The 15964-nt window shown below is 42.5% G+C and overlaps 2 protein-coding genes across 2 annotated transcripts in view; one reads left to right on the forward strand and one right to left on the reverse strand.

Annotated features, from left to right (window-relative positions):
* The first annotated feature begins 596 nt into the window (after positions 1-596).
* On the forward strand, positions 597-5451 carry TCFL5 (transcription factor like 5). Its single transcript, XM_009816094.2, is given in 7 exon segments — positions 597-1337; positions 2052-2229; positions 2884-3043; positions 3679-3913; positions 4352-4493; positions 5224-5313; positions 5315-5451. Coding segments are annotated over 7 exon segments (1563 nt in total). The 5' UTR covers positions 597-603; the 3' UTR covers positions 5339-5451.
* Positions 5452-6369: 918 nt separating this feature from the next.
* COL9A3 (collagen type IX alpha 3 chain) overlaps positions 6370-15964 on the reverse strand; it is a 40629-nt gene continuing 31034 nt past the window's right edge. Inside the window, exons 25-32 of the mRNA XM_059827076.1 lie at positions 14122-14157; positions 12641-12685; positions 12035-12067; positions 11490-11636; positions 10778-10832; positions 9764-9946; positions 9430-9507; positions 6370-7399 (exon numbers count right to left, since the gene is read on the reverse strand). Coding sequence (XP_059683059.1) covers positions 7224-7399; positions 9430-9507; positions 9764-9946; positions 10778-10832; positions 11490-11636; positions 12035-12067; positions 12641-12685; positions 14122-14157 — 753 coding nt within the window. The 3' untranslated portion in view covers positions 6370-7223. The remainder of the gene's footprint in view (positions 7400-9429; positions 9508-9763; positions 9947-10777; positions 10833-11489; positions 11637-12034; positions 12068-12640; positions 12686-14121; positions 14158-15964) is intronic.

The raw sequence follows: 15964 nt of genomic DNA on the forward strand, positions 1-15964 counted from the left end.
CGGCGGCGGCTCGTGCCCGGCGGTGGGTGTGGAGGGGGTTTGGCCGCTGCCCGGAGCGTTAGGGTGGGCTGAGGGGGGCAGCGGGCTCCCCTCCTCCGCCGCCCCTGCGGAGCCCAGGGCATCCTCCGCCCGCGGGGCGTTGCGGGGGGGCTGGCCGGCTCCTTCGGCGAGGGGCGGGCGGGCTGCTTCGCCGCCCAGCTCCCGTCCGCCGGGGCCTGTCCCTCCGCCATCCCCGGGGGCCGCGCTGGGGCTCGCAGGCAGATGGGGGCTCCTCTGAGGGAGGCTTAGGCAGCCGCCTGCCTAGAGCCTCCCTCCCGAGCCGCGTGTTGGCGGGTGGAGGCCGTTTGTCCCGAGCAGCGGTGCTGGTGTGGGAGGGAGGGTCTCACCTGGGCTCGGGGGCCGCTGGAGGGGGGAGCCGTGGTTAGACGGGCAGGTACCCCGCTGCCAGGAGCTTGTTCCTTGCTGTGTGACTTCGCGGTGGTACCGAATCAGTATTGAGCGCGATTTTTTTGCCTTTTTTAATGGGTAGTACTGACAATTCTTGAAGGTTTTACGGTTTAGTGTTGAAAGAGACATTAGTAACTGATTAGGTTTACTGTAGTCATGTCAGGATCAGCCCCAGAGGAGCCTCAGACCTCCATTCCTCAGAGCACAGCTAGTGTTCCCGATCCTGCTCCGGTTGCTGTCGGACCTGGAGGCTCAAGTGACGTTTCCTTTGGTGAGCAAAATCTTAGCTTCACCACCACAGACGTCAGCCTGGTGGAGATGATGGAAATTGAGTATACCCAGCTGCAGCACATGCTTTACTCACACACGGAGGCACAAGCTAGCGAAGGTGAAGTGGAAGCTAGGCTCAATTCTTTCTCCTCACCTGGTAATTCTGCAGCCCCCCCTCCGCACCAGACCTCACTGAACACCACTCAGGAGGGGTGTTCAGCAAACAGCTCTGGGAACCAGGCGGTTTACCCAGCTGTGTGTCAGTCAGGATTACCTTCTGACAGCAATTTGTTAAGTTCAAACCCACATTTGGGCTGTGCTGACTTTCAGGATCTCAGAATGATGTTACTTAGCGAGTCCAACCTCCCTGTGAACCAAACAGATAAAACGCCTAACAGTAGCTCTGTAGACATCCCAGGACGCAGTTCAGTAAAAGTTAAACACAGTGAAAATTTTGGCGGGGCGAATAAAGGAAACATACTTGTTGAAAATTCGGCACTGGCGCCAGAGCCTAGATCTAAATCTGCAGTCAGAGTTCGGTTGGAAGACAGATTCAACAGCATCCAGACAGAAAACCCCAGATGTCAAGAACCCCAAGAATCTGGAGTAACTCTTAACAAGTGTGTTGCAATTCATTTCAGTTTGTGTTGTTAAACTATGTATCATAATATTGTTCAAAACTAATTTTCTACACGAAACCTAAGAACAGTACTTTTTTTTAATACGTGAGAGTGACGGGTCGGGCTTTTTTAAACTGTGCCAGTCAAACGTGGCTGCAACTCCACCGACCTCAGATTAGGTCCCTCTGTATTTTGCATAAATGGTACAGAATGTAGTTCCAAAATTAATTACTTTACAACTTTATTCTTGATAACAGCATGTAATGTAAATAAAGGTGAGAAAAGAACATTACCTAGTTTTAACATGCAACTTTCTAAAAGCAAAGTAGATTTTTGATCATAATAAAACATTAAGAGCAATTGATTAGTGTTGTAATGTAGAGGCCTGACTATGGGGAAAACTTTGAGCAAAAATACTGTTTTGCAATCTGGCCTTGTAACTGTATTAGCATGCTGATAAAACATTTGATTGAGGCATAAAGCTGAATTGTTACTGCACAGAACAAAATACCTTTTCAGCTGATCTTTTTTGGGTTTTTTTTGTCCCTGAAGTAGGCAACATGGCAATAACAGTGATTTCTGTTTACAGTAAATGAAAGTGGTTTCTTGGTGATAGTTACTAGAAAGATGGGTAGCTGTAAATTTTTCCGCACTCATTTTCAAGTAGTCAGTCTGGTATGTTTTCTGTGTTGGGTTTTTTTTTTTTTTTTTAAGTTTAGTAACATTGATTCGACAGCCGTCAGAACCGAGAGGTGCTCCTTTTCATCAGCAAGAAAACAAGTGTGCTGCATTAGGGAAAAAGAAGACAGTCTCGGCCACGCCTTCTTTACAGTTCACATACCCGTTATTTACTATGAACACTGCTGGAAGTGCTAATCCTTCACAAGCACAGGTAGATAATGTATTCACCACTGGTTGTACTCTGCTAATTTCAGACATTAATGATGTTAACCTCTTAGGTGTAATGATGTAATTCTAAAGGTTTGTGTTAATGTGTGACTTTGTTTGAATAGGGATGATCAGCATGATCTGTACTGCGATTTATTTATTCTTATGTTAATCTTTAAGACCGTCAAAGGTAATTTGCCAGACAAACCAACTGTGTGGCAGTTATGTCATTTGTAATAATGGGCATCCAGGTAATGATCAGTAGGCCGTTAGATTTCTTACTGGAAGGACTTTTTTTCTTGAGTTTATCGGTGTAGCTGCTTCATCAACACAAGACAAGAAGGAGACACTTTGTACCATTTTCTATGGTTCCTTTTTTTTCTAGTTAATTTTGATAAAAAGGATTTTTTCCCCCCAAGTCGCGGTAACTTCTGAAGCAAGAGTGATAGCACGGGACTCAGAAATGTCAGAGGTATCCCAAAAAAATTCAGCAGTCTGTTAAAATCCTATGGTGTGGTGTGCAGAAGTAATTGGGATTTATTCTGATACAACACATTGAATCACGGGGCTAAACCTTAAGAAGCTAATATGAAGATATCAAAGTAGTCTCTTTTTAATGTATATAGTCCTCTAAGTATTTCCTTTTTGGTTTTCACAGACCTCTGGAACGACTTGCACTGTTTCAGAAGCTGCCAAACATCAAGACCTTGGGATACCAAAGACACTCTCCTTCTGCTATCAGGAAACTGAATCCACAAAACAGACAGTAGGTGCTATGAATAAAGCTTTGCCTGAGGAAGTTTGGATTAAAGTTGGAGGTAAACCAGTTATCTTCTTTTCACTTAGCTTTCTCTTGGCCTTCAAATCTACATTTTTTCCTGAATTTGTGTGTTTTTTAGAATGAATATGATTTTAGTGAATCATATGAGATGTGGTTTTTATGTCTGAGATGTGCTGTAGGCATTGTGGGACTAGATTTCTCCAAAAACTTCAACACCTATGATTTTAGCTGTACTTTCAAAATTGTTTAGCACTTCTAGCTTGAAATGAGAAAACCCAAGGTTGCAAAGTACCTTTGAAAATCTGGGCCTAGAGTAAGCGACTGGTTTCTTTCTTCACTTCTTGACCCCGAAGTTGATACAGCAAATTCAGTCAGCATCAAACTGCATTTAAAGGACTGCCTCAAATGCTAATCAAAGGCAGGCATGATCTCAGTGGGTTCGCTGAGAAAATAGAAGCTAGATGGGTTTTGAAACAGCAAGCAGTGCCTTAGGGCTTCCCAAGGACACGAGTTGCTCTAAGAGTCAATCTAGGTTAGTAATAAAGCTTCAAAGTTTATTCCACATAAATAAAGCAACAAAAAAAAATTTTTCCATGATCTTAATTTTCAGTGATTAGTGGGAGGGTTATAAATAGCTGCTTCTTTTCCTCTTTTCTTTTTTTTTCCGAGAAGACACCTTGTGCAAGCAAGCGATAAATAGAAGAAGTTGCAGTCGAATAAGCCCATCAGATGATACAAACATAGATCGCAAACCTCTTAGTGAAATTCAAAATATGCGTGATGGCAGCCAGAGTGCTGCATCTTGGCAGTCAGCACAGTCAAATTCAAGTATGCAGTTCCAAAGTGGTGTGCAGGATGGAATTGCTCAGCGAAGAGAAAGACATAACCGCATGGAGAGAGACAGAAGGTAATTTCTATGAGGAGTGGCAAGACAAAGTTTTTGAAGCCTGAAATACTGATACTGTAATACTCCTGTCATTATCCAGAGTAAAATGTAAATTTGACATCTTTTGTTTTACCTACAAGAAAAAGCAATGCAGGTGGTGAGGGTTTGGTGTTTGTTAGAGGAACAAAAAATGTATGTTTCATTGTGTTCGTCTTTGTGGTTTTTTTTTTACTCTATAAACAAACTAAAAGAGAGAGTTGAAAACATTTAACCAATGCTATAAAGAGAAGGTAACTTGCGTATAACGTGAGTAATTAATACGCAAATACAAAGCTTGTGGCAAACAAAAAGAAGTCCCCAAAGTCCGTGGTTTGTAGCCTGTCTGAGTAGTCGTCCTTTTTAAATTTTTTTCCCTTCCTTGTTGCCCATTGATGGATAACCTTTTGTATTTGCCTGTAGGCGCAGAATCCGGCTTTGCTGTGATGAGCTGAACCTTCTGGTTCCATTCTGTACTGTGGATACTGATAAGGCAACAACTTTACAATGGACAACTGCGTTTCTGAAGTACATTCAGGAACAGCACGGTGATTCTCTGAAACAGGTTTTAAATCTAATTTCATTTTTGTTCTAGATAAATATGTGAAATGTATTAAAGCTATCATCACATAGCTAAAAGTATATGGACTGCTTCTGCTGGATGCTGTTTGTGAAGGACCACTCTATCATTGAAACTTCCTTTTAAAATTGTTATTTTTAATAGCTGTCCTCACAACAGTTTCGGTTTAGCAGTGTGAAATCATAGGCTGTCCTCAGTCAGGGTTTTCAAACCAGATTTTTAAGGTGGTGGTTTTTTTTTTTAGTTCCTAAGTGTGATACTATCTGGACAGGACTGTAGAATTGGGGTCCTCTTCAATCATTCCTCCCCCCCCCTTTAATTTTCTCTATTTCCCAGCTGTTTGACAGAGTTGCCTTCGAGCTAGATTGCATCAGCTGGTAATTCAGTGCTGGGACTCACAGCTATGTGCCCGCACTATCTCAAAGTGGGTGACAGTAGTAAAGGCTTATATGCCCTATAAGCAGCTCCCATGCAACCACACCAGTAGTTGCAGCCCTAGAGTAATTCTGGCTTTGCTAAGCGTCTTAAGAGAGTAGCTGGAGTGTGTACAGGAAAACCTGCTTGTCAGGATACTGGTATGGCTCCTCAGCCCTTCCTATTAAAGGTATTTTTTTTTTTTCCAAGACACTAATGAAACAAAACCAAACATCTCAAGTAGATATCTACATTAAACATAATTGTTATTTTTTTTTTGTATTTTGATTTTTTTTTTTAGGAATTTGAGACTGTGTTCTGTGGTAAAACAGGCAGGAGACTAAAAATAGCAAGATCAGACTCATTTCTAACGTGTCCAGTGCAGGAAAACACGCATGGCTATGGAGACCAAGTAGTCTGAACTGACCGCCTTGAATTGTATGACAAGTGTGGCTACCTAACAATGGCCCAAACTGTATTTTATTTTCTCCATTTACATGCTGAATATGAATTGCAAAATATAAGTTGTAAAAATATATAAATAGAGCTTTAAAGAAAGTATTCTTTCTTCAAAATGGAAATGAAAGTTAACTATCAGCAGTAGAAATCAGTGCTCTGTTAAAGGGGCTTTGGGACCAAAAGCTACAAGGAAATGTCATGACAGCTAAGTATTTTTCCCCTTTAGTTATAAAGAATATGTTCTTTTTCTGTTTGTGGTTCTGCTTTGGGGTTTTTTTGTTGTGGTTTTTGGTTTTTTATTTTTTCTAAATGATCCAGTACAGTTAGGAGTCGTTGTAGAACATCAATCGGTCCTGTTATTTTAATGACTAGATGCAAATGTACTCTTCAAGTGTAGAAAGAAATTAAACTTGCCATATTATAATGCCCATTTTTTTCCATTAAAAATTTAAAGGTTATATTGGTTAACTGAGTAAGTGCACAGTTTCTAAACTGTGCTGATACTATGAAATTTGCATTTGCCATACATATTTTAACATACTTGGCCCCAAAGAGTAATACAATGGTGTTAGCACTTTTTTTTAAAATACAGTATTATTTTTAACATCTATCACCCAACTGTCCAACAGTTTCTTGTATTGTTGCTTTTGTCCAAGAGTGGCATATTGTAAACAGATTATTTAAATGCACAAACTATTTTCATACTTAAAGATTAGTATGACTCCTTTGTTCATAAGCTTTAGCATAGAGGGCAGAAATAGAATAGCGTGTGAGCTGAGAGTGGTTTTATTAATTTTTTAAAATAGATGATGCTAGCAGGTTTTAAAGAACAAAAAGGTCTCTCAAAAGAAATACTGGTTTAAATCACGGATAAGGACAATTTTGCAGCAATTTATTTCTAAACAATCCTAGTAAAACCAGTTCTGGAAAATGGAGTTCAGCTGAGTTAATTTGATGTGTATAATGACACTTACAACATCACAAAGAAAAGGTTAAAAAAAAATCTCTTGTTTATTTTTACAACAGTTCATACAGGTGGTTTTGGCTGGACTTTAGAAGAGCATCCTTCCTTATTTGGGCTTTCATTCACAATTACTGTGCAAATAGCTTAAGTAGGGGTTATGAAAATGCTGTTACTTAATTTCCTGTATTATCATATGGAAACATACGAAAATTCTCCCCTGTAAATTAAAATATATACATTACACCTTTTGCAGAATTTGATTGCAAGAGGATTACTATTTACTAGTCTTGGCAAATATTTGAGGTGCAATCTGAAAATTGATAATTGACAGCATATACATAAGCTATGGTCTTTACTTAGGCCAGACTCTTAAGATATTAACATGGAAGATTATTTAAATGCCCAATTTCTGCTGCTGTAAGTAGCAGTTAGGTACCTGAATACCTTAACAACGTGTATCATCTCATGCAGGTTTGTGCACTAACTGAAGTCAGTGGGAGCAGCACCCAGGAATTCAATTGACAAGGCTGAAACGTTTGTACAGAAAAGTTGTGATCTTTAGTACACAGTTAGGGGGGTAAAAAGGAACAACGCTTCCTCTTGCAGGTCTCTTGAACAAAGGGAGACAGGGAAGGTGAGGTTGTTTAGCAGTAAAAATTCTGGGAAATAATTGGGGGGAGGAGAAAAATACTCATAAAGCATCTTTAGTTACAGTTTTCATCTGATGCTTTCTTTTTCATAGAACTGTGTCAAAGTCTCCACTTAATATAATAGAAGGAACATCTGTCCATTTATCACTAGGAGGATTCTGTCTGTTTTCTTACAATGCACTGTTTATTTAAATATTCAGTCACTTCTCCACTTCTTGCACTGTTGTTTTATGATTTTTTGGAAGTTGATGCTCCAACAGCTCCCATGCAAGCTGACGTGTCACAAATTCCTGGAGTTCCCTGAGCCCCGATAGCACCAGGAGTACCAGGATCCCCTGGAAGACCGGGTTCACCCTGAGCACCGTCACGACCATTTTTAGTAATTCCAGGTACACCAGGTGGTCCTAAACAAGAAGGGGAAAAAGATTACATGAATTATTTCCTTCCCTTTTTTTTTTTAATATATCTGTGTATATAATATATATGTGTTACTTTTAGAGTTCTGAAAATACTTTGAGTGTCTGTACATCAGACTTGTTATGGGCTGTTGAGTACAAGGTGTTGAATAAATTTAGCCTGAATCTGGAGTATGTGCATTGGATTTTTTAGAGTACCTTTGGCTTTACCGGCATTACCTTGGTATAGTTGAAGGCGGATGGTTAGTGTTACGCTTCTGTTACTGCATGCGTCTGTTTTGACTTCTGCTGACCACTGCAGAACTGCATTCCCTCTCAGTACTGCCTCAGTTAGCGTACGGCTCCATGAATAGTAACAAGTAATTTATAACCAGAATTATTTTACATCATCCCTGAATGGTTTGCTCAAGGGATGTCCTGGATGTGTGCCCTCACAGCTTACTTATTGTGACAAGATAGCTCTGTCCCTCCTTCCCAGCCCTGAGCTTGCTCCTTAGTGGGAGGCAGTGGCCTTCAGCTGCTTCAGTTCATTGCACCTCCTTAATCTAGCTGTAATTAAGATTCTGGGTAAGGGAAGAAGAGTAGAGAGAATGATGATACAGAACATCTCCCTGACATCACAGAGAAGGAGTTTCCTTTATACCTGTGTCTAATTTCAAGAATTTGCTCATGACGAAATATATATTTTGTTTAGTGGCAAAAATAATTCCTGCTTTGGGTGGACTCGAGCTATTTTTATTTCTTTTTTTCCTTCAGATGCCAAACATAATTCACAAAACACTAATTTCTGTAACAGCAAGCTACTGAAGCTTTCTTAAATACTGTAAAATATGATTCTGTCTCCCTGAGGGACAGCCATATCAGGAGGTCTATAAACCTGCATTCCTGTCTTGGTTATGGTAGAGAGATGGTGCCTGATTCTTTTTATTCATGTAAGGGATGAACTGCATCTACTGTTGATCTCCTTCCATTTCATGAGTAGGACAAATGCTCTCAATACCTAATATGTTAAACACAGCCTCTTTTTACATGCCTTGGAAAAGAAAATATTTATGGATTAATGCAATTATTTTATGGAAGTATCTAAGACAACTGGGTATAAATACTCTGGTTTTATGAAGTTAGCCTGCTTTTGGTGCCTGTAACTTAATCATTGTGCAGATGTAATCACAATTAGAAAAGCTGCTTTAATAGGTGAGCAAAATAAAGAATGTTCTTCTGAGTTTCTAATAGATATTCATTAATTTGCATAAATTAATGTTTGACTCCTCTGATAAAGGATTCATGACTTCAGGTATGGGATTATAACCAGGTCCAGAACTATAACACCACTGTCTCTCAAAATCATTACACTAAGAAGTTGTATTTGTTTCTGGTTAAATTAAATATTGTTCCCAATTTCTCGTTTGATCCAGAAACATGAAGGGAATTTTGGAGAACTACAGCTGGTAGTCCAGGCTGTAGCTTTCCCTGTGGGCATTCTTTAAGCATAGCATTGAAAAGACACATGTCTGTCAGGAAACAGGCCCCCAGCATGATCCTTTTGCCTTAATCTGGAGCCAGAGCCTCACAGGTGTTGCACACCTTTAAATGAACTGATACATGCAGTAACTCACCAGTTAATTAACAAGTAGTACAAAGTACCACTGAAAATAATGACCTTCTGACACTGGCAGCTACATGGGAGTAGTTAAGAAGGGTTCTGACTGCCCGATCAATACAAGCTCCTGACCTTTCACAGCCATTAGTGCCAGAAACCAAGAACAAATGAAGAGTCTGGCTGTCCCAGCAGCCTTTACTCAAAAACATTGTCCAAAACATTTAGGAGTAGGCAGCAGTGGTGTGAAGAGGGGATACGCTAATTAAGTTCTACTGTTCAAACTGCAGCTGCTGTACCCACAGGAAAACAACCCTGCTGTAACGATTACAGGGACAAAGTGATGGTGACAATATGCAGAGCTGTCCCTCTTAAGCCTTTACTTTAGTCATCGTTCATTAAAATATTTGCACAGCCTTACCTTGAAGTCCTTGATCGCCGTCAGGCCCATCAATACCTTGACCAACAGGTCCTTTATCTCCCTTTTCGCCAGTGTCACCTTTAATCGTAAACAGAGAATTTCAACAGTGAGTTGTGTACTGCAGCTGGATCCAAGGACAGGAAGGGAACCCAAAATCCTCCGGACACTGCTAGGATCTCTGCTTACACTGCAACTCGATAACGATGCGAAACCGCACTCTAGAACTCCCTCGGCTGCCCGAGGCTTGATCTTTTCTCCTCCGCTGCTGAAATCAGCACAAGCTTGCAATTTATTTCAGTGGGCATTAAAGAGAAGCTGGCTGGTTTAGTCTTACCTCTGGGACCAGGATCACCAAGTTCTCCCGTTGGCCCTCTGTATCCAGGGGGACCGCGAGGACCAGGATGCCCAACACTTCCCATGGCTCCAGGAGGACCTGGGGGACCAGCTGGGCCAGGGCGACCCGTCATTCCAGGAGACAAGGGCTTTCTCAGATTAGCAGCTAACTGTGCAATTTGATCTGAAAAGAACAATTAAAAACCGCATGTCCAACACTTCCACTCTTTGCTTGGCTCTTTGTCATCTGCCACCCAGGCTGCTTAATGGAGCGAGCAGCTGAAAAACGAGCAACCGCAAAGCAGAACTGCACGCTTGGGCAGATCCTGCTCCCTGCCACTCCTACACACCTACTGCTTCTGGCAGAAGGAAACTAAACATTGCATCTGTCCTCGCAGCTCATCTGGGGCTTTTTCTGTTTTTTTTTAAATCTCCACAGAGTGAGATTTTGGTCAGAAATCAGCAAGTGTTTTAAGCCATTGAAATTTCCCATTTCCTAAACCACTCTAAAAGATGTCAAGTATTCTAGAAAATGATACTTAAATAATTACAACAAGTTTTCTGAAACAAGCTGTCAGAGTTTAACTTCATCCCAAGTGGCGAATGTAACCACTAAAAGCAGAACAGTAATTCCAAAGGAAGACCGAGGCTCCCGGGGAGCTGGCCCCTGGCCGGAGCCCTGCTCCAGGGGATGGGGTGGGAGCTGCGGTTCAGGCTGACACAGGGGCGGGCTGACACGCCGGCCAGCGTGCCTGTATGATACTTGCGTCAAAGCTGCTTTCAGCACACTTTGTATGTTGCCACAATGAATCATTTAAAAATTCTAATTTTAGAAAAATGAAAGACATCCCAGACAACCAGGTGACCTGAATGATTTCCTTATATTAAAGTTCAACATATTTTTTCTTACTAAGACAGAAAATTAACAAATCTCAGGAGCCATCTTATGTTCAGGACCTACTCATCTTCAGCTAAATATGGTAATTAAAGTCAGTTTTCTCTCAGTAATACTCACCATTTATCATTTCCCCACAGAGTTCTCTTATATGTTGTTCACTGGCCTCTTTGCCCTGCAATTAACAGAAGAATCTGGCCTTAGACAAACCGCGTTACTGATAATCATCCCTGACAGAAGCTTCAGGACACGAAACTCATTTCCAGCAGCTCAGTAAGAAGCGTAGGATCCCGCACAAAGAGGAGTGAGTTTTTTCCCCCTTTTCAAAAGATGACGGCTTCAATTCAGAAGGTCTGTCATATTAATGGCAGAGATTAATTTTAATGTAAGGCCAGATATTTAATCTGGGGTTTATTTGGCCTTTCCTGAATGATGAAACATGAGCTCTGGACCAAGACAGAGGTCTAACATCTGAAGCAGTGAATAGGAGTTGTATTTTTAAATGACCAACTTCTAACTCAATTCTGTAATGAGAACAGTGACTTACAGCCCGTTCCAATGGATGCAGATAATCTGCTCATGTATCACTGTGAGAGAAGATGAATTCTCCAAGACATGCAGTCCGGGGGACTTTAAATCTGAAGCTTGCAAACTGTTAATCTTTTTGCACTGGTAAAGTCTTGATGCAAGACTGTTGGCTTGCACGCACAGTTACCTACTTTTGCCTGTTCAGATGCAGAACCTTATTTTTTTAATATGCTTCCAAAACCCAGGATCCATTTACTTACTTCAGTGAGTCCTTGACTGCGCCCCAGAAGCAGATAATACTTACAGGAGGCCCAGGTTTTCCCGTGATGCCGGGAATGCCTTGCTCCCCTTGATGGCCCATGGGCCCTGGATGTCCTGGGATCCCTGGTACTCCAGCTGTCCCGTTAGGTCCTTGGACACCTTTTGGACCAAGTTCTCCTCTTTTTCCTGGCTGTAATGAAGAAGGAGGGAAAAAGAAAAAAAAAACACCACTTAAAACGGAAGAGATGGTCCATTCTTTTCTCATAGGGATTAGTTACGCCTTTCTTCAAGTTTCCCTAACTGATCTGGCTGATCGTGTACATTTCTTACATTGTATGGGTGGTTTTACATATATAGGTCATGATAATAGGAGTCCTTGCTGCAGCAAAATTACCAAACACGTTTGAATGTTTTGAATGCCACAAAAAATTGTCATTGTCATAGATTTTATAGTATGACCATGAAAAAAACATGCTTCTAGGAAACGACGCCAGAACATAGTTTATGGAGATACATCATCAAAAGATGCGATGACCATGTTTACTCCCAAACCTTTCGGGGCGTAAGCCCACAGCTTCTGACACATACCTCTCCTTTTTGGCCAGGGGGACCAAAGGGACCCTGTTAGAAAAAAAAGGGAAATAAGAACGAACGATCTATTCAGAAAACGCACATCTGAAGTCAAATCTCCCAAGCTCCGGGAAGCCACGATGACATGTCCATGGCACCTAATGGGCTTTTCTAGCAAAGGGGCCAGGAATGGTAATGGGATGCCGGAGACCGGATTCAGCTCTGGCACAACAGGGAGGGGACTCTGACACCAAGACTTGCCCCGGGTACCAGTGCTGAACGCAGGTCCAGGCAACCTGGCTACTTCTTGAGGTGGACCAAACCCCCCATGGACAGAGCATCGTTAACCGCTCTAAGGAGCAAAGTGACAAACGAGTGCTGATACGCCACAGTTCTGCAAAGGCCACGCTGGCTATCCTGTGCTTCCTGAAGACAAGAGGAGAGCTGATGCACACCGTGAATATGGTGGCGGAAAGGCTCGGGTTGCCTTCTCCTTTTCGCAGCCAGCAGGGCTGGAGCTCTTGGACGGTTAATTCTTACTGACCATATTAGCTCTTGATACACGGTTTTCTAGACCCATCTGTTATTTGAGAAGTCAATTCTACTAAATTTAAGGACACCTACCAGTTCTCCTTTGTCACCTGGGAGGCCATCTGCTCCAGCAATGCCCTGAAAGTGAGATACCAGAATTAACACTGCACCTATCGCTGCACAAGGATTACTGACAATAAGGCTCACTCTGAGGCTTGGATAACCTCAGCTCCTAAGGGGGACGGGGGCACTCAGCAGCTTCTACAGCTTCTCCACCAAGAGGACGTTCTCTTTTCCCAAAGCTGAAGCCTACAGTAGCTGTTCCCCTGCTGACAATGGCACTCGTGGTGCAAGGCAGCTTGCGCGAGCACTAGGTGCCCTTTTTGCAACAAGGTGGTACTTGGATGAAAGGCTGAATTGATACAGATGAGAGCCCTGATGGGGTGACCATGAAAAACATCCACAGGCTGGCACTGGCATTCCTCGTACAGGGAATCTACCTTTCGGGTTCCCCAGCTCTGGGTCTCACGGACAATGTGGGTTTGCAGTGACTGCTAAATGTTCAGTGTCGAGTGCAACTGTGTCCTCTAGGCTTCCTCGGTGGAAAGAGTCATCTGCAGAACAGCTTCATTCCACCCTTAAACAGAAGTGATCCATCGCTTGGTGAGGACCGTCCCTCTCCACTCTGTCTGGGGACCCTAACATAAGGGTGGCCAAAGCTCTGGTGACATTAATTTTACTAGCCGTGACAAGGAGCATCGATTTGCTGATCGCCTCCATCAAGCCAACAGCAGCGTGTGCAATTGGAGCATCGTTGGGGGCGACACGAATCGCTGCAATCTACCACCACCGGCTGCACGGCAGTGCTTCCCATGCCAAACCCGCTGCAGCAGAGCTGGCTTATGACACGGCAATTTGAGCAGGTAACGAACATTGTTATGGTGACTGTATGGCTTTAGAGAAGAAGTTATTTCAAGACAAATGGAGGTTAGGTTGGTCTTTCCCTTAGCAATGAAACAGAGACCACACAGACACAGGTAAACAAAACAAGCAACACTTGCTGGAAAAGCACTCGTCTTCTGCAAAAACACAGTCGTGCATTAACCTAAGTCATATACTTGATGAAAACTGGCTCAAAAGCTCATCACTGAGATTAAGCCAACTATGGAAGTTAAGCAGCAAAAGGTAAAAGATTAAATTAGTCTATTAGTCTGCCAAGCTTTGAGGCTAGGACGAAGCCTCTTCATCAGGCACATGTTCAGCGAAAAGCTGCGCTTCTAAACTTAATTCGGGAGGAACGTGATGTGAGGAGCTCGTATACGGCATGCCTCGTGGTTACAAAATCAACAGCAAGAGTCCAGCGGTTCTATCACAGCATTGTCACGTGTCCCCATTAGAACAGACTCCATCTCTTTCGCCAATGTAGGAAAAACAGGACCGAAGAGGGTTGTGTTGGTGCCTGCTCTGGAGTATTTTCATTTGAAAGAAGGAAAAGCAGGCTGTGCTGTCAAAGGCTGTGCCTAAGGTACGGTTTAAATGCCTCTGCTGACTACAGCGTGAAAGTTATCACTTACCTGGTTACCTTTGGGACCAGGAACACCAGTAGGACCCTGAGAATAAGTAAAAGAAAGAAGGCAAATGAGCTCAAACTGTTATTTTCCTGTGAATTCCTACTGCGGTCAGACATTCACTCACTCAGCAAGGGGCTGGGAATTAGTCTCCCAACTGCCAAGTAGGAGGATCCAAAACTCATTCATACTTCTTAGAAACAAGAAGATATTTCAAGCATCCTTGCTAGCTTTGTAGCACACTCTACAGTCACCGGTTTGTGCTGCAGGGCAGTTTCTCAGGCCTCCTGCCTACAGCACAGAGCAGTTGCCAGACCAGGCAGGACCTCCCAGCTCAGGCCTTGGTGGTCTTCTGCCCACCAAGTCCTCATCCAACCAGACCAGAGAGACTTTCTTGACATGGCTCGGCGATGCACTGCTCCCCACCTGCCTGGCACAGGTTATCTACGCTGGCCTTTTTCATACCATCCCCCTCAATCTCCTAAATAAAACTAAAATGAATTCTGTGCCTTTAATCCTCGTCTTTAAAACCCATTTCACAAAAGTCATCGTTCTCATCCATCCCAGGGGTGGGAACTCTGTTTTGCTTCTGTCCCTCCGCTTTTCATTATTGTCATCTCACTATCATGACCAAAACAGCAATTTTACAAATTCAGAAATTAAAGGATGAGGTCCAGGATGAGACTAGTGGGTGATTGATCTCTGCCTTTCACACCTGAAGATGTGAGAAGGAGACTGAATTTAATCATGGTATAAAATGGACAAGAACATTTTTGTACCACAACAGCAAAGAGTCAGGATGGTTTTTCAGGGCTTTATTAGACTCTCGGTTTTCCTGGGGATTTAGAGTTAGGTGCTCCCGACTTTTGAGTTTCACAGAACAACACGGCCACAGAAATAAAATGCATTTAGATGAGGAACTGATTATCACCCTAGGAATAATTCGGGCAACTTGAAAAATCCTTCCAACTTTATCTACCTGGCATTCACAGAGAGGACATGAGACATTTTCAGCCCTACCCGTGACTTCGGGTCCATACAGCAGAGCCAACAAGGAGCGCAGGAGAGACCCAGATTTTTTTCTCTACTGCAAAATCTACATGGGAAATTCAATCCTTTAACCCTTCAAACAGGATTTCTACAGCACATTCATCAGTCTGGCACCTGCAAACTATTCTTTTTTAATAACTAGATCTGGAGATGGCTCAGCAGAACAGAATCTTGAGGAGGACAAACACATATAACAAGGGCATGTCATTTTGCCCAAGTCAAGCACTGAGTAAGTTTAAAAAAAGGGGGGGATTTCTAGTAAAGAAAAAATAATTCCCAGTAAAACAGACAACGGAATGTGGAAATGCAAGAATGGCTACAGCTATTTATAACTCCCATTTTATGTTTGCCGATGGCAAAGGCGATATATTTGTTTCTGAACATTATCATCTAGATTTATACCTTCGACTTCAGAGTCCCAAGCTCCATGACAGTTTATGGCAATAAAACACAGCTTAGTCACCAAAGACTGTGTCCTGCGAGGAACACTCCCGTAAAGAAAAGCTTAGGCAAAAAGATTTTGATTCAAAACTGTAATTCACAGCTGTAGTAATTCCTAGCAGCAGGAACAAGCGAGAGGACTCGAGTACCACCAGCTCCACGTCCACCGGCCGTCCTCACGTTTGTGTCACCCTATCACTTAAACACAACTAATATTTTTTGCCAAGCATCTAGTGATGCCAGCATAGAGCTGAGAGAGACATCGCCCCAGATGGCTGCCAGCATCTAGAATCCCCATGAATTTGATCTTAATAAAAATCCTTAGGAAAAATATTTATCTATTACTACCACAGTCAGT

This window comes from Gavia stellata, chromosome 20 (genome assembly GCF_030936135.1).
Source record: "Gavia stellata isolate bGavSte3 chromosome 20, bGavSte3.hap2, whole genome shotgun sequence".
Classification (NCBI taxonomy): domain Eukaryota; kingdom Metazoa; phylum Chordata; class Aves; order Gaviiformes; family Gaviidae; genus Gavia; species Gavia stellata.